This window comes from Lagopus muta, chromosome 7, assembly GCF_023343835.1.
Source record: "Lagopus muta isolate bLagMut1 chromosome 7, bLagMut1 primary, whole genome shotgun sequence".
In the NCBI taxonomy this organism is placed as follows: Eukaryota; Metazoa; Chordata; class Aves; order Galliformes; family Phasianidae; genus Lagopus; species Lagopus muta.
Genome location: NC_064439.1, coordinates 12,971,373 through 12,994,183, shown reverse-complemented (window position 1 = coordinate 12,994,183; position 22,811 = coordinate 12,971,373). Strand labels below are relative to the sequence as shown.

Below are 22,811 nucleotides of genomic sequence, written 5' to 3'. Positions count from 1 at the left end.
GTAGTGTTCCCATGGTCACTATATGTTCCTCTGTCTTTCTGGCTATCTAGTTTGGAGCTTGGAATCTAACTGGAGAGGTGTGAAGGAAGCAGAAAGTGGCACCAGGGTTTTATTGTATTTACTTTATTACTCAGAATCCTTCATGTGTAAAGAGAATACCAGTATCCACCTGAACCATTTTTTAGTACTGTACACAATTCAGCTCTGCTTGTGTTCTCTGCATCATGTCTTTGGGTTGTGGTTTCACATTACCTATCGCCCTTCTAACCAATAGCACAGATATCCCTGTTCTGATCTTGATCTGGTAGAATTTTATCTGCCTGAATGGCTGCATTACTTGTGGGTGATCAGGTCAGCCTCAAGACTTGAATATTATGTGCAGTTCCTGGAAGAAAAACAGAGAGAAAGATGCCTTTATCCTTTCTTTCACTTGCCCAGAGCTCCTGTTAAGAGCTGCAGAGTTGCAAGATACCAGACCTGAGAGTAATTACTGATCAAGATCCAGTGTTCTAGACATTAAGCTAATGTAGTTTGGGGAATAAGTAGATGTTTGGCATAAATACAAAACATTTCTGTATTATTCGTTTGAAAGTAAATACATGAAAGTTTTAGAGCTATTTGTATAGTCAGTCAGAGTAATAAGGTAAATCGCAGTGAAGATGAATGACTTAACGTTTTAAGTCGTTATAAATTCACAGCAAATAATAAAGTATTAGAATACTGTATATTTAATCACCCAGAACTGACAGCTGTACAACATCAAAGTTGCTTATCCAAGATCAACACTTAATGACCCTGTGCTGACACCTCTGAAAACAAATATCAGTAAAAAATATTTTAATTAAAGATCTGCAGTTAGTTTCTTCAAAGTTTAACATATCATTCTCCATCTTCTTGCTCGTTTTTCTTTGTCAGGTGTTACTGGAGAGGTGGATGTGAGTCAGATTAACTTTTTTTTTGTGGACAGGTGAAATATCTGGAGGCTGGAGATCTTTAGTTTTGACAAGCTGTAGTGGCTAGAGTGCAAGCAACAATTACTTGCCTGCTTCTCAAGTTGGATATGTTTTGAGTGAGCTATATTATATGCGTTTTGCCGTAAGACTGTATGGAGGCTGAGCTTCTTGGGCTGAGGGACTGCATGAAAGCTTAGTGTTGTAGATGTTTGTGTTCATAGGCATTTCTATACATGCACAAACAGAGTTTCAGTGATCAGAGATTTGTAAGTTAAGGTTGCTTTTCAGGTCTAAGTGGTAAACTACATGTAGTACGAATGTCTTGGTAGCAGGGTAATTTGGTTTCCATAGGAATATAAATCTGCAGGGGAAAAATTGAAAGCCTGCTACTGTAGTTTATTGAGCATTTCAGAAAAGATTGCAAATTACATTTTTTTGCATATTAAAAAAGCAGCTGCTGCCCTTGAAATCACAGACATAGCCTTACAAGTGGTTTATAATACACTTGCACTAAATTTTTTGAGAAACCAGAGGTTATTTCTGTTCACATTGCCTGTCTGCTGTTTGATAAAGTTTTTAACTTCAGATCACAGCTCAATAGCAAACCAAGAGGAAAAAAAGAAGATATCCTGAAGAGATGACATTCTCTCTGGTAATTTATTAAAATTGTTTCTGTCAGGGAATGAGAAAAGTGAGCTCTACCAGTTCCTATCTGCTGTAAGGGCTCTGCAGAAATAGCATCACTATTATGAAGTTATTTTTTTTCCATATGAAGAGCTGAGATACAGCCCAAAATCTTAGGGCCTGATGTGTAGTGTATTACACACCCTCAAGGCCACTCCGTTTCTTAACGCTGTTACGGCAGTAGGAATGCTTTTGGAAATGGTGAAACAAAAACACCTTGATGCGAAGCTGCAGATGATGCTTTAGTCTAAGGTGAAAGCTTACAATGTCAGCTCAACTGTAGGATGATGATGATGACAGTTATGCTCCTTTCTGTTGATCTGTGTCCTTAAGTAAAATGGATTCACTTTACTGTAGGTTAACCCAGCACTTCTGCTGACTGTTACTGTGTGTTTGACTCTGTGGCAAATAATTCCCTTTTAAAATCTGTGTTAAATTTATGGAGAGGTTGACTAGAGTGACAAGCAGCCTTACCTGTGGCTTTCATGGGTTGATGCCTTTTTTTGGTGGCAATACTGATTGAATGTTTTGAAACTACAAGTAAGATAATTTGATAAGGGCAACAGCTGGTGTCACTTGTCCGCATCTGTAATGACACTGTGCTTATGTCTGTAAAAGGTTTCCATGCGTAATTTAAAATGATTACCTTAAGTTAAATAGGAGTGTACCATATTGTAATTTTTCTGAAATACTCGTGAGAGGAGAACAAATATTTTTTATTATTATTATAAGTAATAAAATATTTTTTTAAAGGAGTCTTTCTCAACTGTGTTGCATTCTGTCCTGTCTGCCTCTGAATCTAATAAATTGGACAAATAAAATTCTTTTTAATGTGGTGTGTATATGATGTAAAAAATACATCAGGGAAAAATCATTTGTAGTGCTTAGTGTCACTGGAGCATTAGATAAATGCATTTATTTCAGTTTAAGGTTAATAGGACAGCACTTTACTATGCTGCTGTGCATGCCTTAGGCTTCAGGTGGTGCATGACTGACATTCACAAAAGCGGGCAGTAGTTAGGATGTCAATAAAACCCACCTGAGACGCATAGCAAAGCAGCAGAGCTTGTGATATTTTGCCATGTTATGTAATAATGTACATGGTATGGAGAGACACCAGCCTGTGCTGTTAATGAGAAATCTCCTGATATGACCACATGTCATGTGTTCTGTAGAATTTAATACTGGAAGGTTTTTAAAAGGGAATGTAGAATTGATGAACTTAAATACTGTCTTCTCAGGTGGTGTTTAGTAACATAACGGGATATTGAAAGTGAGAGTATAAGCAGCCTGCATCAATAAAAGTGGACATCGTTTCTGTTCTAAATGGAAGGAGACACTAAGAAAGAAGTGTACCACCTTGTGTCTGATGATGCAACTTGAGAATTGTCTTGTTGGGAGAGACTGCAGTGAAGGGAAATGCAAATGTTGAAAAATAATACAACACCAAAACTGTTTGATAAAAACCTTGCTCAGCCTTTTTGTATGGAAAGTTATATCTGTGATTTTCCTTCTAGAACAGAAAATGAATACAGATGTGTCTGTGAGAACTGTTGTGTGCTATAACTTGACCGACTGGTCTGGAGAAACTATACAGAAACGACCATTATTTGCTGCAGAGAACTCCTTTTGTTTAAGAACTAACTGCATTTCCTTCCAAGTCTGAGATCACAGCAGAACCTGGGACAGAGTAACCATGTCATTGGAACTTGCTGAGAAATGTGCTTGTTGTTTTCTTGGAGAGATAGGCAGAGAATACAGTGGATCCAGGGTAGCAAAGATTATAGCCAAGTTTTTCCAGCAATCTAGCCAAATCTGAAGGAGTTTACTCTTCCAGCCAATTGCCTCCTGGAACTTTCCAATTTTCAACTTTCTTTTCTTCTCTTCTCATAATCATAGTGACAGAGCACTGGGATGTCATCATTAAAATTCTTTCTTGCAAGAATTCTACAGAGTGAAAAGGCATTTTCTTTAGAGGTGACTTAGCTGTTTACACTAGATGTAAAGTAGTCTAAAATTGTACTGATAAGTCTTGTTGGTCTGTTTTTGCTGCAGTCATGTTATGTTTGAATGGCATAAGCTGAAACTTCCGTGTAGTGGAACTCATATCTTTGAAGCTTTAGTGCAACAGCACATGCAACTGTTGTTATTGCCCAGTGAAATCAGGGAGTGCAGTATAGTCCTGTTTTGGCTTGAAAACTTACTAGCAGAAAGCATCCCATGTTATTTTATTCACAGTACTTGGTGCATTCAGTGTTTGAGAGATGTACTCCAAATTAACGCGCAGTCTCAAATGGAAGGAAGCTTTAGTACTAGCTTAGTCATATGGTTTTCCAAGTGTGTTCTGGCTCCTTAACATAAATCATGATGTTGTAAAATGAAAATAGTGTGCATGGAAATGCCTGATAATGGTGAGAAGTTGCATTCTAGAGTCATTTTCCTTCTTTCTCTTGTTCTTTAAAGTAATCTCTAGTGTTACTTTGCTTCATTTGACAGGAGACAGATGAAGGAAATGCTCTTAGCTGAGGTACCCATTTAGCTCTTCCCAGCTTCTAAAGGAATTAATTTTTATTCACAGTAGTTGTTTAAGGGAGTATTTGCATTACTGTACATCTAAATGGCTGTCACAGAAGGGAACAGACCACCAGAGCCTCTTTGCTGTGCTGTCTTCAAACTTGTGGGGCTTATTCGAACATGTCTCTCACTGTTGTCCTTTAATTTCTCGATAAACACTCTGCAGTGGTTTTATTGCTTTCCAGCCATGAGGTTGGACCAGGAAATTGCTCTGTAATGTCAGGTTGTGGGTGTAGCAAAGCTGGCAAGGAGGTTGACTAATTTGTGTAGGGCCAGCTCAGCTGCAGGTTCCTCTCTGGCCCCTGGCAAGTCTGCTCTTTTCTCTACCTGAAGTCTCTTTAAATAATGAACAAACGAATGTTCTTGGGAGAGGAAATGTGGGTTGAAATTAATATGTGGCACTGTCTTTCCTTTAACTGCAGTAATGTTTGTGTGGTGGCATTGATAGCTTTCCCATCTTAAAGGGAAGAAGTAATTTCTGCAGCTTATTCCAAAACTACTGACGTATTAAACGAATGTTCTGCTCGGTTTAGATACTAGATGATCATTGAATCAGCATCAGAATGTTGGCTGTATAAACTTACCTGACTTTCATCGTTTGAAAGAAAGGAAATAACCTTTTTCTGTTAGAATAAACACATTTTCAGGCCTGCTCTCTGTTCTGCAGCCCACAAGCACTATTACAAAGCAGCAACAGTGTTGGTTTTTCCTGTCTGTGTAACAGCAGGAGCTTTGGTGCATGTTACTCAGAGGTGAGTTCCTGCAGTACCTATCCGTCAGCTTCTTTTGGTGTGTGTTTCTATCTCAATGCTCTCCTGAACTGGGAGGACAAAAAAAAAGAAAAAAAAAGTTATTTTTCTGTCAAAATTTTTACCACAAACAACGTCATCCCCTTCTTTTCTGTTTTTAATTTGCACAATGTATTCTAACAACGAATCTTAAAATGCAAATCTTCTTGAAGCAGGAGTTGAAGTTTTAGAAAGCTCACTGGGGTTTGCTGAGATCTTGTGTTTGATCTTGCTAAACACTTGTTTGTTTTAAGATTAACTTAATCTAGAGGCCCCTGGGATCTTCTGGTCTGACCTGCATATGCATAAATCATAATAGAGGAACTTGCATCTAGCTATTTTAAATAAGCCTAAGTACATGTGCAAGACTAGAGCCTAAAGATGTCTGTTGGAAGTAATGTTCTTGAAAGGGAAAGCATCAGAATATGTTGAGTTCTTCAGGGGTGGAGCTTTGGTGCTAAACGAACCTTCTTTTTTTTCCAAATTCATAATTACGATCTTTCTGCTTCACTTTTCACTGCTTTTCTTCTGTTGTGTGCTAGATTGGAGAGAATTTTCAGTACTTAATCCCCTCCCCCCACGTGGGGAGCTGCAGAAAATTCCAGGATTTCCTCTTTGATTAGCTAAACAGCTTGAGCTCTGTAAGGCTCTTGTTTAATGGCGTTTTCTACCAGTCATTCTTGGAGGTCTCTTCTGCACTCATCTGAAATTTTTCCTTATCCTTTTGAAATGTACAAATGAAGCTGTATCCAGTATTTGTCATTTCACTAATGCTTTTTAAGATGTGTATAGATAAAAAAATCTTTCCTGGGCTTTAGTCCAATTCTGAAACTGAACTGTTTTACAGTTCACTTCTTTTTATGGCCATATTTGAATGCAGCTACTGTGGCTTCAGGGATGAAGTTTCTCACAATGCCCAGTGAAATCTCGTTGTGGTCTTCTCATTATTGTCTTAAACTTCAGATTGAGTTATAGTCAAAATCTGCCTTTTATTCTTGGGGAGACAGAGAACTTATTTGATGTAATAAGTCAGGAAGCAAGAGCTCTTATTTTGGCATGATACTAAATGAGAAAGAGACTGCAATCTTAAATTTATTTGTATGTATTTGTAACTTTCATCTTGCCCAAATACTCAAAAATTGTGCAAATTGCTTTTAGGTATGTGACCACTTAGCTGAAGTGATCCTGAGTCTGACTTTTATTTGGTTAATCAAAATTATTATGATTTAAAAATATATCATAAAGGCATTTTGTATTCATTTTCATATAAATGAAAAAATATATATAATAAGCATGTATCTTCATAGATCACAGAATCACAGAATTGTAGGGGTTGAAAGGGACCTCCAGAGATCATTGAGTCCAACCCCCCTGCCAAAGCAGGTTCCCTGCATATGTGTATCTATGCAGACATCTTTATTTCTATTATAAAGAAGGGTACATGCGTGTGTATGCATACATGTATATATTGACATTCATTTTCAGTTTATAATCCTGAGAATACAAAAAACCTCAAAATTTCATTTGCTCTATGGGAACTGTATTTTGCATAACCTTAATAGTCCTTTAGAGCTGAAAGAATAAATTTAAAAAATCCAGATTAATCTTTGAACTTGGAAGAATCTAGGAAAATATTTCCCATCTATTTAACATTTAATTGCATAGCATGCTTTAGAATTCTCAATTGTTGTTAAGTGGTGTAATGCTTCAGGCTTGACTAATCATGAAGTTTAGGAATCTTAGATGAGAGATCTGAGCTGTAATTTATGCTGTAAAAGGGGCTTATGTTTTGCAAGAGTAGAGCCTATCTGATTTTACTTCAGTGGCAGTAAGGAGTAGTTGTTTTATTTGTGGATTTCCTGTATTTTGCATTTAGTGTAACTGGAGCAAAATATTCCAAAATGATGAGGTGTCCCCTGCGGCTAAAATCATGCTATTTGGTTGAGTAGGTTTCAGGAATGTTCTGACATGCAATTAACTTCTTATTCTGATCTTCAGTGACTTCAGTATTCAGAACAGGTGTTTAAAGGGAAAAGAATGTGTTTTTATTCCTAACTTTTTTCCAGATTTAATTAGCTTTACTTAAGCAACTTATGGAAATATACGTTATCATTGGTAAAGCCTTTGCCAGTGTTTCACCACTTTCATATCATATATGTACACTTAGATATCACTTGAACAGAATAAACATTAATAATTTATTATCTTTGTATTTTTTATTAATGGTAACTATTATGACAATAAATTATTTTAAGACACTGCATTGCTCTATAAATTGTTGTGTCAACTGTTACTTGTCCTGTCATTTTTTAATTTACTGAAACCCCACAGAAACTCTGAACCCGAAGGATCTGTAATTAAGCAATATGTCTCTTAATCACAAACCAGTATTCTCTTGAAAAAAAAAAATCCATAGTTTGGACCATCTTTGAGACTTTTTTTTTCTTAACACATTTTGGAGTGCAGGGTAACTGCTTGAAAAATATCCACTTGAAATCCTTCGTTTGCAAGGCTACGATGAGTCATAGAGCAGACTGCTGGTAATGGATAAAATTTTTGTACACATTTCAATAATTGAAATTCTGGCTCTCACTTCCCTCTCTAACAGTTGAATACTGTCTGCATGAGTTTATATCTCTTTTTAACATCAGTTATTCCATTACAAAGTGGGTAAAGCATTCATATTGTGGCTGTTTTAATTTTCAGATGCTAGAAAGTACAACTGGTATCACTAAAGCAATATGACTGTGGGATGGAGGTAGCTTCTTGATGGTCAGTGCCCTTAGGCAATGAGTTAGTAACTTCAGATTTGTGTCTAATATTTGATCTCTTTCCTCTTATAGCACTATTTCTAATTGCAGACATGTAAGAGTTCGTTCCCAGATTGAAAAGGGCATTTATTTCCAAACTGCACAGTAAATTTCAGTCTCTAGAAACTGATATCTTCCTTCTGTCTTGTGAAACCGTATCTCTTTTAATCTCCCCATACGGAAGCAGCAGTGGCTTGGAGTGATGTGGTCCCACCAGTGCATAAAGAGTGCTTGGATTTACCTCGTGCTTTTCTGGGAGGAATGAGGAGTGATGAGGTTGCAGGCATACACCTCACAGCCTGCTTTCTTCTGCCTGCAGAAACCTGGCAGTAAGTGCTGTGCTGTTCCTCACAGGGATAGGGGACTCTTAGCAGTGCTTGTCTTCTTAGGGTCACCTTGTGCTGGCAAAAGTCCTGGCAGGCTTCACTGCTCACCTACCCATGTCATTCACTTCTAATTTTGATGATGGCAGTCTGAAAAAAAGAGACAAACAAGACGTGTTTGGCTGCTGATTGGAGGGAGAGGACGGCAGAAGGGGCGCTGGCAGAAGAGGACGTGTACTTTGAGGAGCATGTAGGCTAGGGCAGGTGGGGTGGAAAGGAGCCCAGGCAGCTGCCTCACCCAGGCCACTTCAAATCCATGCTCTGGCCTCTGCAGCTGCTGAGTTTGGATCTTGCTAGCCTTCTTTCAACTTCTGCCAGAAAACAGCTTGTGCTTTTTTGAAAAGACTTGAAGCCCTCCATTGTTCCACTTCTTCCGCATAATAGTCTTTTACAACAGAGGAATCTGAAATAGTTGCGATTTGACTGCAAGATGTGGCAATTGGTTTCCTTTCTTTTCAGCCCCACAAGCAGACTGTAAGCCTGTACCAGGCTGTTATTATTCCCCAAGCAGACAATTTTCTAGGCATGAAGGAAAGGAATGCTCATCGCTTTGGGGACAGTGTTTTGACAGTTGAGTTCACTTGCATTTTATCAGTCTTGTTTTGTTAGCTGAAATGGCTTTGCTGTACTTTAAAAGATTTTACAGAAAAACTGTCTGCAGAAAAAAGATCTACAGAAAAACTGTTGTTTTTAAATGCACTTTATGCTGATGTATTGTGCTGTTTGTTAAATGAAGAGGATGATAAAAGGCAGTGTATTTTGCTGTTTTAAAACACTGATTACGATTATTCTTTATTTAATGATTTACATCTTGAATTCAATTTAATGGAAAAAAAATGTCCTGAAATGAAAAGCAGTGTTCAGTAGCACTGTCTATCACAATGGGTAATTTTTATTCTTCCCCACATCTAAATAAGATGCAGGAAGTAATAAGAAAATGTTCTTTCTATTTGACAGTCCTTCCTAACTTCCAGTGGTAAGGTCACATACCTAAGATCTCCTCTAGGCTTGGCTAGCAATTGTGCTTTCTCAGAGAATCAAAATGACTTTTTCTGGAAATGTTATTGCACTTTTCCTTGGTGGCTTGGATAACAGTAATAAGACTCCTTTCTAGCTGAAATTTAGAAACTGTTCATTTATATTCTTGATTTCTTCCTAGTAAGTAGGAGGTCCGTTACTTGACCCAGAAATGTTCTCCAAGTACCAGCAGCATGTCAGGCAGCAACAGGGCAGTGGTGAAAGATGAAGGGTCTAGAGCACACAGCATGAGGAGCAGTTGAGGTTTCTGAGTGCCAGGGTTCAGAAAACTTTTGAACATCTCTATCAGACATGGGGTGTTCGATTTTGGGTGATTCCATTTGGAGCAGGGCTGGACCTGATGATCCTTATGGGACCTTCCTGACTCAGGCTATTTTATGACTCTGTGATCTCATGGGTGTCAGATGCAGGGGGGCAGAGAGGAAACCGAGAGATGCTCGAAAGGACAGGTAGAAAATAAATTTGTAGAGAAGAATGTGATCAGGAGAAAAATGTGGGAAGGCCTAGTAAAATTATAAATGGAAGGGGAACGAAAAATGGAGCATGGTGATGGATAGTGAAAGAAGAGAGAAAGTTGCAGATGGGTGAACTTGGCCCTTGGGCAGAAATACTTCTTTTGTTGTTATTTTTATAAGACCTGAAGCTTAATTCTCCGTTCTGAGTTTTCAGAGAAAGAGAGGGGAGCGAGAAGTTTAGAAAGCCTGAGTTAGTTACCAAAGACAAACATCAGTGCTCATATGTAGTGTTGCATAAAAGCATCTGTCAAGTGGAAATTAATGTATATGTAGAGATCAGGAGAATAGAGGGGAATTTACATTCTTGTAATCACGTGGGGAGTGCAAGAAAAATGATTAAAAAAAAAATCATGCTGTTTTTAGCAGCGTGCTTTCAAGTGAACGCAGGCATAAGGAGTTTCAAAGAATTAGAAGTAGCATGGAGTTTGGGAACAAGAAAACTGAAGGCATTTTAATATTGCTGGGGAAAGTAATTCTTCTGGAAATTCAGATATGCTGTGACAGATTCAAATCCTCAGTAAACGTTTTAGATAACATTTTTTTTTCTTTTACATCGCAGAAATAAATATGTTCATGTGAAGTATCAGAAAACGCTAAACTTCTGTAATTTTGATCATTTAAAATAGCCTGGCCTAGATGTAACTTGTTTACCTTTAGCTTCAGCAACTGCTTATTTAATCACATCTAATTATGGAAACCTAACTATCTGCAGAGAGATGAATATTTACTTTAGAATACTTCTTTCTTCTACAATTACATGTAACAAGCACTGTTCCTCTGCTTAGCAGTAGCTTTAGGATATGGAGGAAGAAAATAATGGAAAATGGATAATTCCTGACTTATTATGTACAGACTTCTCAAGCTGCTTTATCTGTTTTTATCCAAAAACAAATTAGCCCTTAGAAGCAAAGACTAATCCCAAGGCTGTGTTGCTGCAAACAGTTTGCATGCCAAAACAACTACTGGTGTGAAAAAGGGTTAAAAAAAAAAAAAAAAAAAAAAAAAAAAAAGTGATTTTTCAAGATTGATTTTGTTTTATAGTAGCTGCTTAAGTGTGTAAACTTGATCTTATTAAGAAAAAATAAGAAAATCTGTGTATGCTGCTGGATAATCTTAAACGTTTAACATGCTATTTTTTGTTTGTTTCTTTCCAGATTTGAACATGGAATTCAACCCATCAGACCATCCACGGGCCAGTACGATATTTCTCAGTAAATCTCAAACAGATGGTAGGTTACTGAACTTATTGCTGTATTTACTATTGCAGTTATCTCTTTGTCAGAATGCATGTGATAGCTACTGAATAAATAATTCCCCTCCCTCCAAAAAAGAGGCTTTCATAGGTACTGTATGAGAGTTGAAGGAAATCAAATTAATGAGTATTTTGTCAGAGTTAGTACTTGAAGGTCACACTGAAGTTTTAAGTTCCAGTTTGTCATGGATAATGTTGAATATAATTATAATCAAAAATGTTTTCCCTAAGTGCAAAATTTTCTGTGCAACCATGTTTTTTTGTTTGTTTTTCTTCTAACATTCTGAACAGAAGGCCAAAGTTCTGAGAAAAATGACTTTATAATATTTTACTGAAAAAAAAGCTTGTGTAGCTTAGCTAAGAAGATGGTCCAGAGTTTCCTCTGATATAGCTGATCTGTAGATGAGTTCAGTACTAGGTTTGAATAACAAAACAACCCATCTCCCACTCAAATCTTCTATCTTTTTCTCTCATGGATTTGAAATAATCATATATTTGTCTGGAGTTTTTTGTTTTTTTTATTTGTAGACAGGATGATCACTCTGGAATTACATCTATTACGCAGGCTTCTTGATAGACTTAGAAGAATAGAAGCCATTTACTCTGGCACTTACATTCCTTGCTGGACATTTATGACATGTTGTTTTAGAAGTAGATGAAAACAATTGATGCAAAAGGCATTATTTTCTACCAAGACTTTCAAAGCATTTTCGACATTGTAATTCTGACTGTATGAATTCTTTGTCCTTCTTGCTGTTGCCTATAAATGCCATTTTTCATTTACATAGTAAATTACAGTGTCAAGCACATCACTTAGGAAAAAAAAAGTAGTTTTCACTTGCCATATATTTTGTGCTAATTTTTGAGCTTGACTAGTGCAAAGAGAATGCATTTAGGTTCTGATTGAAGAGTTGATTACTTGAGTACTTCTTTTGCCCTTCAGATTGTCCGGAATTCAGCTCTGATTCTGTCAGTGGCTTACTGTGTGTTTTTTGATGTGACTGTGCCATCCCGGTCTAGTTTGGTAATCTATGAAGTGAATATGATAACATTTCCATAGTTCAGTGTGTTGTCAAGACTGATGTTTATTTTTACAGTGCTTTGAGACTGTGTAGTCCCATGTGGTTGCTACATGTTTCTCACTACATTTTGTTGGGAAAAAAAAGACAAAACTTCAGTTCCAAGAAATGAAATTTTTATCACTTGATGATGACTCTTCATGTGATAATAGTGATTAATTTGTTGCAGTGTAGAGTTAACTGTACAAATATTTAAATGACGATTTACACCAGAAGTGTCCAACCTTTTGGCTTCCCTGTGCCATACTGATTGAAGAGGAATTGTCTTGGGCCACATATAACATATAGAATATGGTTAATGTGTATAAGTAACAAAACATCTTGTTTTTATATTTGTGTTTCATTTAAACATTAAAAAATGAGGGCAGCAACACCATAAAACCAGTGGATTGAACAAGTGTGGTTTATACCATGCTAGAGTTGGTGTGTGAAACCTTATTCTAGTATATATAACACAAAGAACTCTACATAATTTTTTGAATGAGAACAGTGAATTTATATAAACTTTTAAAACAAAGTTTTAAGATCTGTTCAGCTGTTCTTGATCTCAGTGGTAAAAATCCAAGGGCTTGTACAAAAGAAATAAGATTTTGTGAACATTTATCTACTGATGTATTGCCAAGAACCATCCCATTCTGGTGGGACAACACACCATCATAGGCATTTTGCTGTACACTGGGCCTGTTGCAGCAATAAGAGAGCTGTTAAGAGTTATGCTGTTCAGGAATATTGCCCAATGCCAAATGCATTAGAATGCTTGTTAAGGGGAAGATATAAGGTTTTTCTTCTTTTTTTTGAGTTATGTAGCATTGTATTCTGGCAGCCTGCTGTGCAGCCTAAGAGATCTCCTAGGTCTAAAGTCAGTGTAGAAGGGGAGAGCTGCACCAGCAATGCTGAAAGCACCCAGCTGGGGCATGTAGCTACCACTTTCTGTTATTACATAGCGTGGGGTTGATAAACCTTCATGTAGTTAACTGTAAATGAAAATATTTCTATCATCAAGAACTAAAGGCATTTAGCTCAGAGATATTTGGACTTGAGGTTTTGTCCAGGATCTGGCTGTGGCTCTGGAGTGTTGATTATGTATTTGTATAGTGATAAAGGGCCAAGTCCATAACTGCATGCAAAAGTGACTTGGCAGTGTTATCTTCAGGCAGCTGCGCATCTCACTTTCCAGTAACCAGTAATTGTTTGGCTTTCTAGTAATGCTGTGCTCTTACAGCCTCAGTCGTGTAGTCTTAGCACAGGAGCTGCTCTTTGAGCTGTTGGTGAGCAACACGTAAGTGAAGAGCAACAATAAATATAATGAAACAGGGTGTAGCGTCTTTGGATGTTACATGTTCTGAATTTCCCATTGTTCTGTGTGACTTAAATACCACACTAAGCATCGAGGTCTGTACTGTCTCTCATTGTCTCATAGTTTACCCTTAATTACCTGAGAGTTCAATAACTCCAAAGAAAAAATTGAAGACACAATAGATATTTATTTGATATGTAACTAAAATAGCATTTCTAAATCTTTCCCAGGCTTTATGGGAGTACTCTAGGTGCTGAGTCTTATGTGAGAGGTTCTCCCTGTATGTGGAGACAGTAGAGGATGTCACCTTTCATATCTTGTCTTCTTTGAGTGCCTTATGCCAATTCTTGCTTAGTGAATTTGGCCTGTAAAAAAGAGTAGCTAGATGACTAAAAAGCCCTGCACTATTCAGCACCTGCTGGTGGTTAAGCTAGGGTTTCCAAGCCCTAGTGCTACAATAGCATAACTTCTTTTCCTTGGAATAGCAAGAGCACAAGTGTTGCTCTTTCAAGGTGCTGGTAATGATCTTAACTACAAGTGGGTTACAGCTCTCCTCTTTTCCTAACTTATATTAAGCTTTACATGTGGAGTTCATTGGCTAAATTTTTTCCAATGTAACAGTTGGCTTTAGACAAAGCACGTTTTGAAACCATACTTGTTTAATTTTGGATAGATGTAGACTAGGGTGTGTTTTATTTTTATGGTTAACTAGGGATGAATTTGCTGATTCTCAGACGAGACGAAATGAAATGATCTGCAAACAAAATATGAGATCTTACTGATGTAATCCTCAATGGTTTTGACGTTGATAATATGGGTAACATTAAGGTTTCCTATAGAAAATACACAAATGAGATTTATGTTACAGCTTAATGAAAAATGCGTACTTGCTTATTCACATGCATGCATATATTGCATATTTGTGTATTTCCTCACTCCTTTTTATTCCCAGATAATGTTTTCCTACTCTAGCAAAAGTTCAAGAGTAACAATAGGATGTGCCTGAAGAAATGGGAAATGAGGAAAATAAAGAACATTTGGCAGCATCTCAGATACCAGTCTTGACTTGAAGAATTCCAATCCAATTTTCACGTGTTAAAAATGTTAGAAAATACAACTTCTTCATTCAGTTGTTTAAACTGTGACTGTAGATCTGTTCATACTGTGCCATGCAAGCACTGCAAAACATCTCTAAGCTCATTGGAGCCAAAGAGCAGAGACTTATCTCTTTACAACAGTTCTAGAATAAGACTGGCAGAAACAGCTTTTGGCTTCTTGCAGTTATTGTCAATTCTGTCTAAAGGGAGGGTTGTGAGCACAAAAGAGAGCATCTACCATGCTGCATTTCTCATTGACGTACATTCTTGTGAGACTTGAGCCTCAGGCTGTAGTAGAACGATCCAGAAGCATGAAGGCACAACTGCTTTCTTGTAGTCCCTCACTGGACAATGAAAGTTAATGAAATTTCTATTATGTGCAAAAAAGAAGAGGAAGAGAGTCCAGGTGGTACTTGGAAAACTGTGTGGCACAAATTGATGTTTGAATAGGCCAAAGTGAAAGGTGTATAAATACACTAGTACATTTTTCTGGAGGTTGGAAGTAGCAATAAGAGCTGTAAGTGATATTCTTGCTTTGGTAAATAATAGTACTTCTGTAAGGAATGGAGTGGTGTAATATGTACAAGGGAAAATACAGAAGGTAAAGTCTGAGACAGAGAAAAAAGGTGTTCAAAAATGAGATTTGGAGTTTATGTGCAGACTGTGTTTGTTGGATTTTGTCCATAACAATTCTGTTTGAGGAGTAATTGTGACTGTTGTCAGTTAAATATTTAACTGTGTTTGAAATGTCACAGTTAAAGCTGTTAATTTTATGTACTCTATTAGGTTTACATGCAACTTATCAGAATTGCTTACTGCCTGTATATTGCAATATGCAATGCCTGACAAATTCTTTATTCTTAGAAGTACCTACTATCAGTTTGTGTTTCCCTTTAGATTGCTTATGTCTTTTGCTGGTTGTAAATGCAGTGTATGGAACTTAAGTGTAGTGCAGTGTTTTAGCAGGATTTCAAGCAGTTTAACTATTTGCTCGACAACCTGAACTCTCCTGCTGTTCCTGTTTTATTCTGTCTTCTATACAATGTCCATAACTGTGGATCTGAGCATGTACTAAGTGACATGGCTAACATCTGTCATGTGTGATTCTCCTTTCTGCTCCCTGGGAGGAAAATTATGTAAGGATTTTTTAAAGTATTTTCTTACTTTATTTTTGTTTTATGTCTGCATTAAGCAATATTTCACAGTATCCACACGTACAGCCTTGTTTATGTTAGATTGCTTGCTTTTGAAAAATAAATGAATCACAAGTAATGGCTTCTCATCCAACAGGGAATGGACAGGCTATCTATCCCACCATTGCAAACACTCTTATTTTGCTAAGTGCATTGGGTCGCATAGCTTTCAAATCATAGTGCACCGAAGTGCATTTAATCATCTACAGCATGAAACCATTATTACTTTAATCCTGCGGTTTGATTTATGTATTAGTTGCCTCCAGACTCGTATCCTTAATGCTTTGGTATTTTCATGGGAAGGGAACTCCACAGGCTCTATGGGGTGAGTTAATTGGGGAAGTGCTGAAAAATTTAAATATACTGTATTTCATCAACTGTAATAAGAATTTGCCTGACATTGAAGACTATACATGTCTCCCTCGTTGCTGCTGTTTACTGAGTATTTGGGCTGCTCACTCTGGTCTTGACTTGCAACCCCTGCTTGTGATGACTAGTTCTACTCACCAACTTTCATTGTTATAGCTGACCTGAGTAATAGCTTCAGACTTGCAGCTTACCACTAGATAAGGCAGTGGGATGATGCATATACGTTTTCAAAGCACTTTGATGGGAGTTAGTGCACAGTAAGCTTCAATGAGAATTTGCTAACTCCATGGGGTAACTGTTTAGGTGCTTTCATGACTGTGAGATAGCGTAGGTCACTATGCAGCAGGGTACCTTGCACAAAACTATTGGTGACACAGAGTACCTGCAGAGATCTCTGGTGAAGGATGGCTGACTTGGACCATAGCTTTCTGCTGTTAACCTTCCCATGTGTACCGATGCCTAGTGAATACCCAAATGGATGAGAATTTCAATCCATCACCACACTAGTGAGCGTAAATGCCTTTAAGCATACAAATACATGTTTATTCTGTATTTGATATATAAGTATACATGGTTAGTGTAAGAGCAATGACAATGTCATACGTAGATAGCCTCCTGTTCTTTTTATTATAAATGGTATGTAAGAAGCTTAATCAGGAAAAATAGTCATGTAATATTTCTATCATATTTTGTGTTTTTGCAGTGAGAGAAAAACGCAAGAGTCTCTATATAAACCACGTAAGTGAAAATGCCTCGCTATGCAGCTTTCTCCATGTTGTCTCTTTTATACAGCGAATAAGAGTTTTCACATATGATTTCCTTATTGGTGAGAAGATGCTGATGCTTCAAAGTCTGCAGTGCATCAGGATCCAGAAGCGCAGGTCATAGCTACTGAGCTAGTGGAATGGATCTGTTGTTTGGAGGATAGTGCCATGCTTGCAACCAGCGTATGCAGGCAGTTGCTAGCTGGGATGAAGAGCTGCAGACACTGGTACCATTTTCAAAATTAAGCCAAAACAAAAGTCACAAAACTGTAAACTGCGTTTATATGTAAGCTCGCTGTTGTCAGAGAGTCTGTGGCATTCCATTTTTTACACAGAAGTCTTGAAGTGCCCAACCATTGCTGATGCAATGTAAATGTGTATTTGTTATGTGGTATGTGCTCAGTGTGAACATGGGGTTTTGGTACGCTTATGTACCCTGGGCATTTTTCAGTTAAGTTCTCCTCTGTTTGAACTGAATTCCCAGTGGAGCTGAGAGCAAATCTCCCACAGCCAGTTTCGGGTACAGGATTGGTGTCTTTCCCCTCTTAGCACCGTTTGCACTACCAAAGCACCTGGAACCAGTGGGTCCAAATGTTAAGCCTTGTGCTGAAGTATCTGGAGTCATGCCCCAGTGAAATGGAAGAGGGATTGTTTCTCAAATGATTTTTGTTTTTAGGGTGAAATGGGGAGAAGTTCACTAATTTTTTTTTCTATCTGGAATTATAATCCTTAATTTCACAAGCCATTTTTAAGCTGGTACAGCTGCTGAAAGAGTGGGATTTGGTTTATGGTTCTCCTTCTCTCCTCTTTGGTGCTGATGCTTGTGCAGCTGTGGCTAACCTGGTTTATGGTATGAATACAAGTAGATTAAGCATAGCTACAAGCAAAAATGTATTTGTTCCTCAGTGTGATTTACATCAGTGCTTACACCCACACAAAGGGAGGATGGCAAAGAGGCTGAAATGAGCAGCTGAATGGGGTGACAAAGTGGGATAGCTTCATGTCTGTACGGAACAGGTTTGTGCTGATTTAGTGTTTCTGAAACTATGGCCTCACTTTAAAAGCAAGCTGAGGTTTTCTCAGTTTGCTAAGATTTCAAGAAAGTCATGAATTACTATGAAGTTTGTACGGTCTGCAGAGTTGGCTGCACCTGATCAGCAGATACTGTCTGTGCTTCCTAATCCTATTCCTCTCTAAAACATTTCTACTGTTTACAGTGCATGTGAGAGTAGTTTGTATTATAATTGTATTGTTATGAAATAGTAGAGTTAATGTGCTATAGACATAATAACATATGTTCAGTCATTTCCAGCAGGCTTTTTAGCCTCAAACTTGAATGCTTGAGTCTTGAATGCAAAAAAAAGCAGCCACTGCAAGTCAAGGTATTGGCAGAGTGTCTGTGACAAGCCACCTCACCATGTGGCTAAGATTCTGATGTGTGCCACAAATTTTCCATGCCATACAGAAGGTGTGTTCTGCAGTAGATAGACTGAGGATGGATTTCTGTGGCAAATTGAGCAGATGTAACTCACGAATTCCGATATGAGCATGCTGTTGGGAATTGATACAAAGTCTTTTTAAACAGCGCTGGGTTTGTTGCAGGAAGGGAAAGGATGATCATGTCACTAAGGAATTGCCTAGTGGGGGACTGGACGTAGCGCCTCATGCACTTGGTGCCCTAGGAAATATACCTTTTCCTATTTTCCTTTTAGAAGTATTATTTAAAGCATTAGCTAAGCTTGCAGTGATACAAACTTCTCTCAATCTGGTTTACTACTAAAATCTGACTTCTCTGTGCTTACAAAGTACCTCTTCTGAATTACAAAGCTGATAAAAAACATCAGCCTTACGAAGCTGAAGTCCTTCCTATAGTTTGGTGTATGTGTCCTTACAAGTTAGTGACGTTACTAGGCAATATCCAAAGATAAGCCATTATTTTCAAGTGTGGCCTGTGATATTTAAGGTGATAACAATTTAAGTGAGATATGGTTGACTACAGCATACCTGTAAGTATTCATTCAGCACCTCTGAAGTATTTAATCTGCTAAAGCTGATGTGCAAACTGGTGATTATTTTCTAAGTGGTTGCTGTGGTTTTCTGTAGGCAGCCAGGAGCCCTGCTGGGTTTGTAGGATGCTGGGAGCCACTCTAGTTTCCCTAGACTACCTTGGTTGAAGAAATCTGAAGAAACAGATTTAGCAAACATATATGAAAAATCATGGGGGGTGCTCACATTTCAAGTGAATTTACAATATGCTTTATTGGTTGACTGTTTCTTTTTCATCCTTTTTCTGTGTGTGTTAAGGGCATTTCTAACAGGAGCTGTTGCTGCTCATCTGTTTCCTTTGATGAAGTGTCCCCACTTCTGCTCTTAAGGAAGCAAGCTGAAGGAGAAGCGTTTTGGAATGTTGTTTTCTTTCTATAAGAGCTCCTCCTTGTAAATTAACACTCTTCTCTTTTGTGTTGTTTTTCTTTCCATAGTATCATCTTTTCTTTTCCTTTTCTAAGTCTGCGTATATTTATTTTCTTTTTGTGTCTAATAACCAGGAATATTTTAAAAACATTTTAATTTTTTTATCCTGTTGTGCAGTATCTTATTTTGCAGGAAAAGTTGAATATCTCTCAAACAATGTGGGCAACAAGAGAAGTATCAATAAATATTGTGCTTTTTCTTTTTTAACTGCCTGCCTCAGTCTGTGTAGTAGTAGGTGAGAATGGTGGCTTACACACATACAGTTGCAAAATGTTAACTGGGAGAAATAGAAAATAAGTTAAAATTGACTCTGTGGTTGTATGCAACAGTGACATTTTCTGGAATAATCCTCTGGAAGCTACAAGAAATCTTCAGTGTCAATTTTGCTCGTTTTCCTTTTTTTTTTTTTTTTTTTGTTTTGTTTAAAAATGCACTTTTTCACTGTAATCAAGCCATTTTCCTTTCTTGCCTGCTCTTGTTTGTAGCATATTTTCATTGGCTGGATAGTTCCCTTTTGTCCCCAAATGAACAGTGGGCTCCTGCTTAGATTTACTGTGCTTTGCCATAGGCTGGCAGTTTCCAAGCCTCAGCTTCACCTTGTCAATAGGTGTGATGGAAGAAACTAGCAGCTGCTCTTTTTGGGTGGGGAAGGAGTGAACGCAGCACTGACAGGTGCCATGGGGAAGCTGTCATTTCTCTGTTTTCCCCCAGAGCCTGGGGAGATGACAGCTTTAGGATGGTGTTGAAGCATTTGCACAACTGCAGAACATGTCTTCGTAGGGGGTGAAAGTGCAGGAGTTAACCACCGACAGCCTATCTGACGTGCTTGCTTTCTTCTAGCCTATTTTAATTTCTGAGCAGTTGCAGCGTATTCCTTTCCCATTGAACTGGCAGCTATTGTACTTTGTTATACCTTTAACGTAATGCTTCTTCAGTGAGTCTTCACTTTTTTTTTTTTTTTTTTTTTTTTTTTTCCAATCTGCTTAGTCAGGCTGCTGAGAGGAATGGAGATGCAGACTGAGGCGTTTCCTTTCTTAGTAAGAAGAGATTGCATCGGTATCCATGCCTGGACAAGGAAAGCAAACAGGAAGATATGCGTTGTGCTTTCAGTGGGGGAGAGTGGAGAAAGATGGATGTTTTATTGTTACTTGCAGAAGCTAGGGTTTTTTTGTACTGCATGGTTTTATTTTGCAGGGGAAAGGAGCATGGCAGGATAAGGTAAAGATTTGCTAGAAATCTTCCCATTCAGACAATATGAAAGTGATTTTTTTTTTTTCCCAAAGAACTTTCTTCTCCTTGACAGTGTATGCTTTCATAATCTAAATGGTATTTATGAACAGTAACACACAGTGAAAATACAGGAACAGCTGTGTATAGACCAGAGTTTTTTGGCAGCTTGAGGAGAAGTTCCTGGGTATCAGTCATGGCAGAAACCCATCCCTGTGAGCAGTCCTCTGTGATTCCCAGCCAGGGAAGCATCTTCCCACAGGCAGAGCTGCTGGTGGGGCTTGCAGAGAACAGAGGGGCCCTGTGGTGTAAGTTCCATGGCGTGAGCACTTTCTGTGAACCTCTCTGCATGCTTGAAATGATGTGTGTTTATTTGCTCCTGTGTAGCCCCCAAATTTACCTGTCAGAGTGGATCAAAAGGCTGTTCTGCTTCCCTACTGTGAGACTACCATGCATACGACTGGTAATCAAATACTTTCAGCTAGTGATTAGGAAAGTAAATATGATACATACTGAAATGGGAATGCGGTCTCGAAAGGTACTTTAATCCATGCAAAGCACAACATAAAATAAGAGATGAAGTTTCATTATGTGGACTGCCTGAGGCTGGCTATTGAAAAAGTTTATTATTGCTGGCCAAATTTTTGAAGATATTTTAATTAACATTCCTTACTCAAAGAGAAGAACAAGATAAACTGGAAGGTAGATTAGAGGCTTCTCAGGTGCTCTTGCAGCTTTTCTACTGATTGCTTAATCTAGTCTTTGCTCCTCTCCATTGCAAGATCACAGATCAGCAGGGCTAGAAGCACCCTTACAGGCTGTCTGGTCCATCTGGCAGGTTCACTGTACCAATGCCATTCCTGACAAATGCTGCTCAGGATGTTTTATTAGGCTTCCAATAAGTTAGAATCCTCAGGTTCTGTCTGTCTTAGCTGAATTGAAATGTTTTTTGCTTTTTTTTTTTTTTTTCCCCCCTAATATCTTTCAGCTGTTTTCTTATCTGTCCACTAAGGTGAAGGCTTTTTAACTTCTCCTGTCAGCCTCAAGGCAGCAAGTTCTATTAAGTGACATATCTGTAGGGGGAGGTGGAGCAAGAGCACAGGGGAAAATTCTTTTGCAAGATGACTATGTAATAGTTGCTTCACTGGGAGCCTGGTGAAGTCCCTCTGGTCAAATTGCACAACACCAGCAGTATGTAAATATAGGCCTTTGAGCTACTTTTAGTGTTCAGAGAAATATTTAATCTCTTCAGGTGTTTTACCTGTGTTTTAGTGAGATCTGCGTGCACTACAGAAGAATTTAACAGGGATTGGTGAGCCCTACTCTAGCTCACTGGAACCTAAAGCAGCTTTCTGTGTTTGACGTGAATAAGGACAAGCTTTGAGAGTTTGAAAAAACTACAAATAGAGATGTAGCCAAAGGCATGAGTTTTGAACATTATCAAAACGTCACTGAGACTGATCAGCTGAGAACAAGGCTGAATCCTGCCATAGACTAGTTAGATACAATAGATATTATGTAAGAGTGGTTGGCCTGGATTTTATTTTATTTTATTTTTTATAGTAGATTTTGGCAGAGAAGTGTAAGCATACATTGATGTGCTTGACTTTTGTTCAGGTAAATATACTCTGCTCTAGCCACTAAATGTAGATAGTTGTGTTGTAGCGAAAAGATACACAAGATAAAAGTAAATGTAGAGTTTTGCAGAACAGTGCATGGCTAGATTGGTTTTGGATGCTCTTTGTTGACCTGTAAAATTGTGTTGCTTCTGTGAAAGATTTTGTCATTACTAAATCATGTCCTGAGGCAATAGAAGATCCCTGTGTTCAGAACCTCCCTTTTCCAAGTCAGAAGCGGTCTTGCTTGCTGATGTAATCTGTCTTGTGTATACCTTTATATGCCACTTCTGCTGAGTTACATTTTGGCCAATCTTTGCTGCCTTGGAGCTGCTGGTTATGTCTCTGCGCATGGGTGCATGATGGCCTCAAATTTTCCATGGGAGTGATATGTTTCCACAGCACCTTCTAAAACATCTAAACAAAGGCACCTGGTTTGATAGACCAAGAGACAATACCAATATCAATTAAGGCACAAGCTGTAAGTTATCTTTTGATGGAGAAATGGAAAAGTGTACTGAAAAAGAGTGAGGTTGCTCTGCTGAACTGGAAGCTGACTGGCTCAAGGCAGCTCTGGAATAAGAGCTGAAAAGCTTCATTAGAGGAGTGTTGTGCCCTAGTGACAAATGCTGCTGAGTGTCAGGGCAGAGTGCCATACTACTGTTGCTAGAGAGCATCCAGGACAGAATCTGCTTATACC

The 22,811-nt window shown here is 38.1% G+C and overlaps 1 protein-coding gene across 3 annotated transcripts in view; it reads left to right on the top strand.

Moving 5' to 3' along the window:
- The window catches only part of CCNY (cyclin Y), a 122,935-nt gene that overhangs the window by 57,634 nt on the left and 42,490 nt on the right, over positions 1–22,811 (top strand). For all 3 annotated transcript variants that reach the window (XM_048952172.1, XM_048952173.1, XM_048952174.1), the window contains exons 2-3: positions 10,900–10,974; positions 16,736–16,770. In XM_048952172.1, the coding sequence (XP_048808129.1) occupies positions 10,900–10,974; positions 16,736–16,770 (110 nt within the window). The remainder of the gene's footprint in view (positions 1–10,899; positions 10,975–16,735; positions 16,771–22,811) is intronic.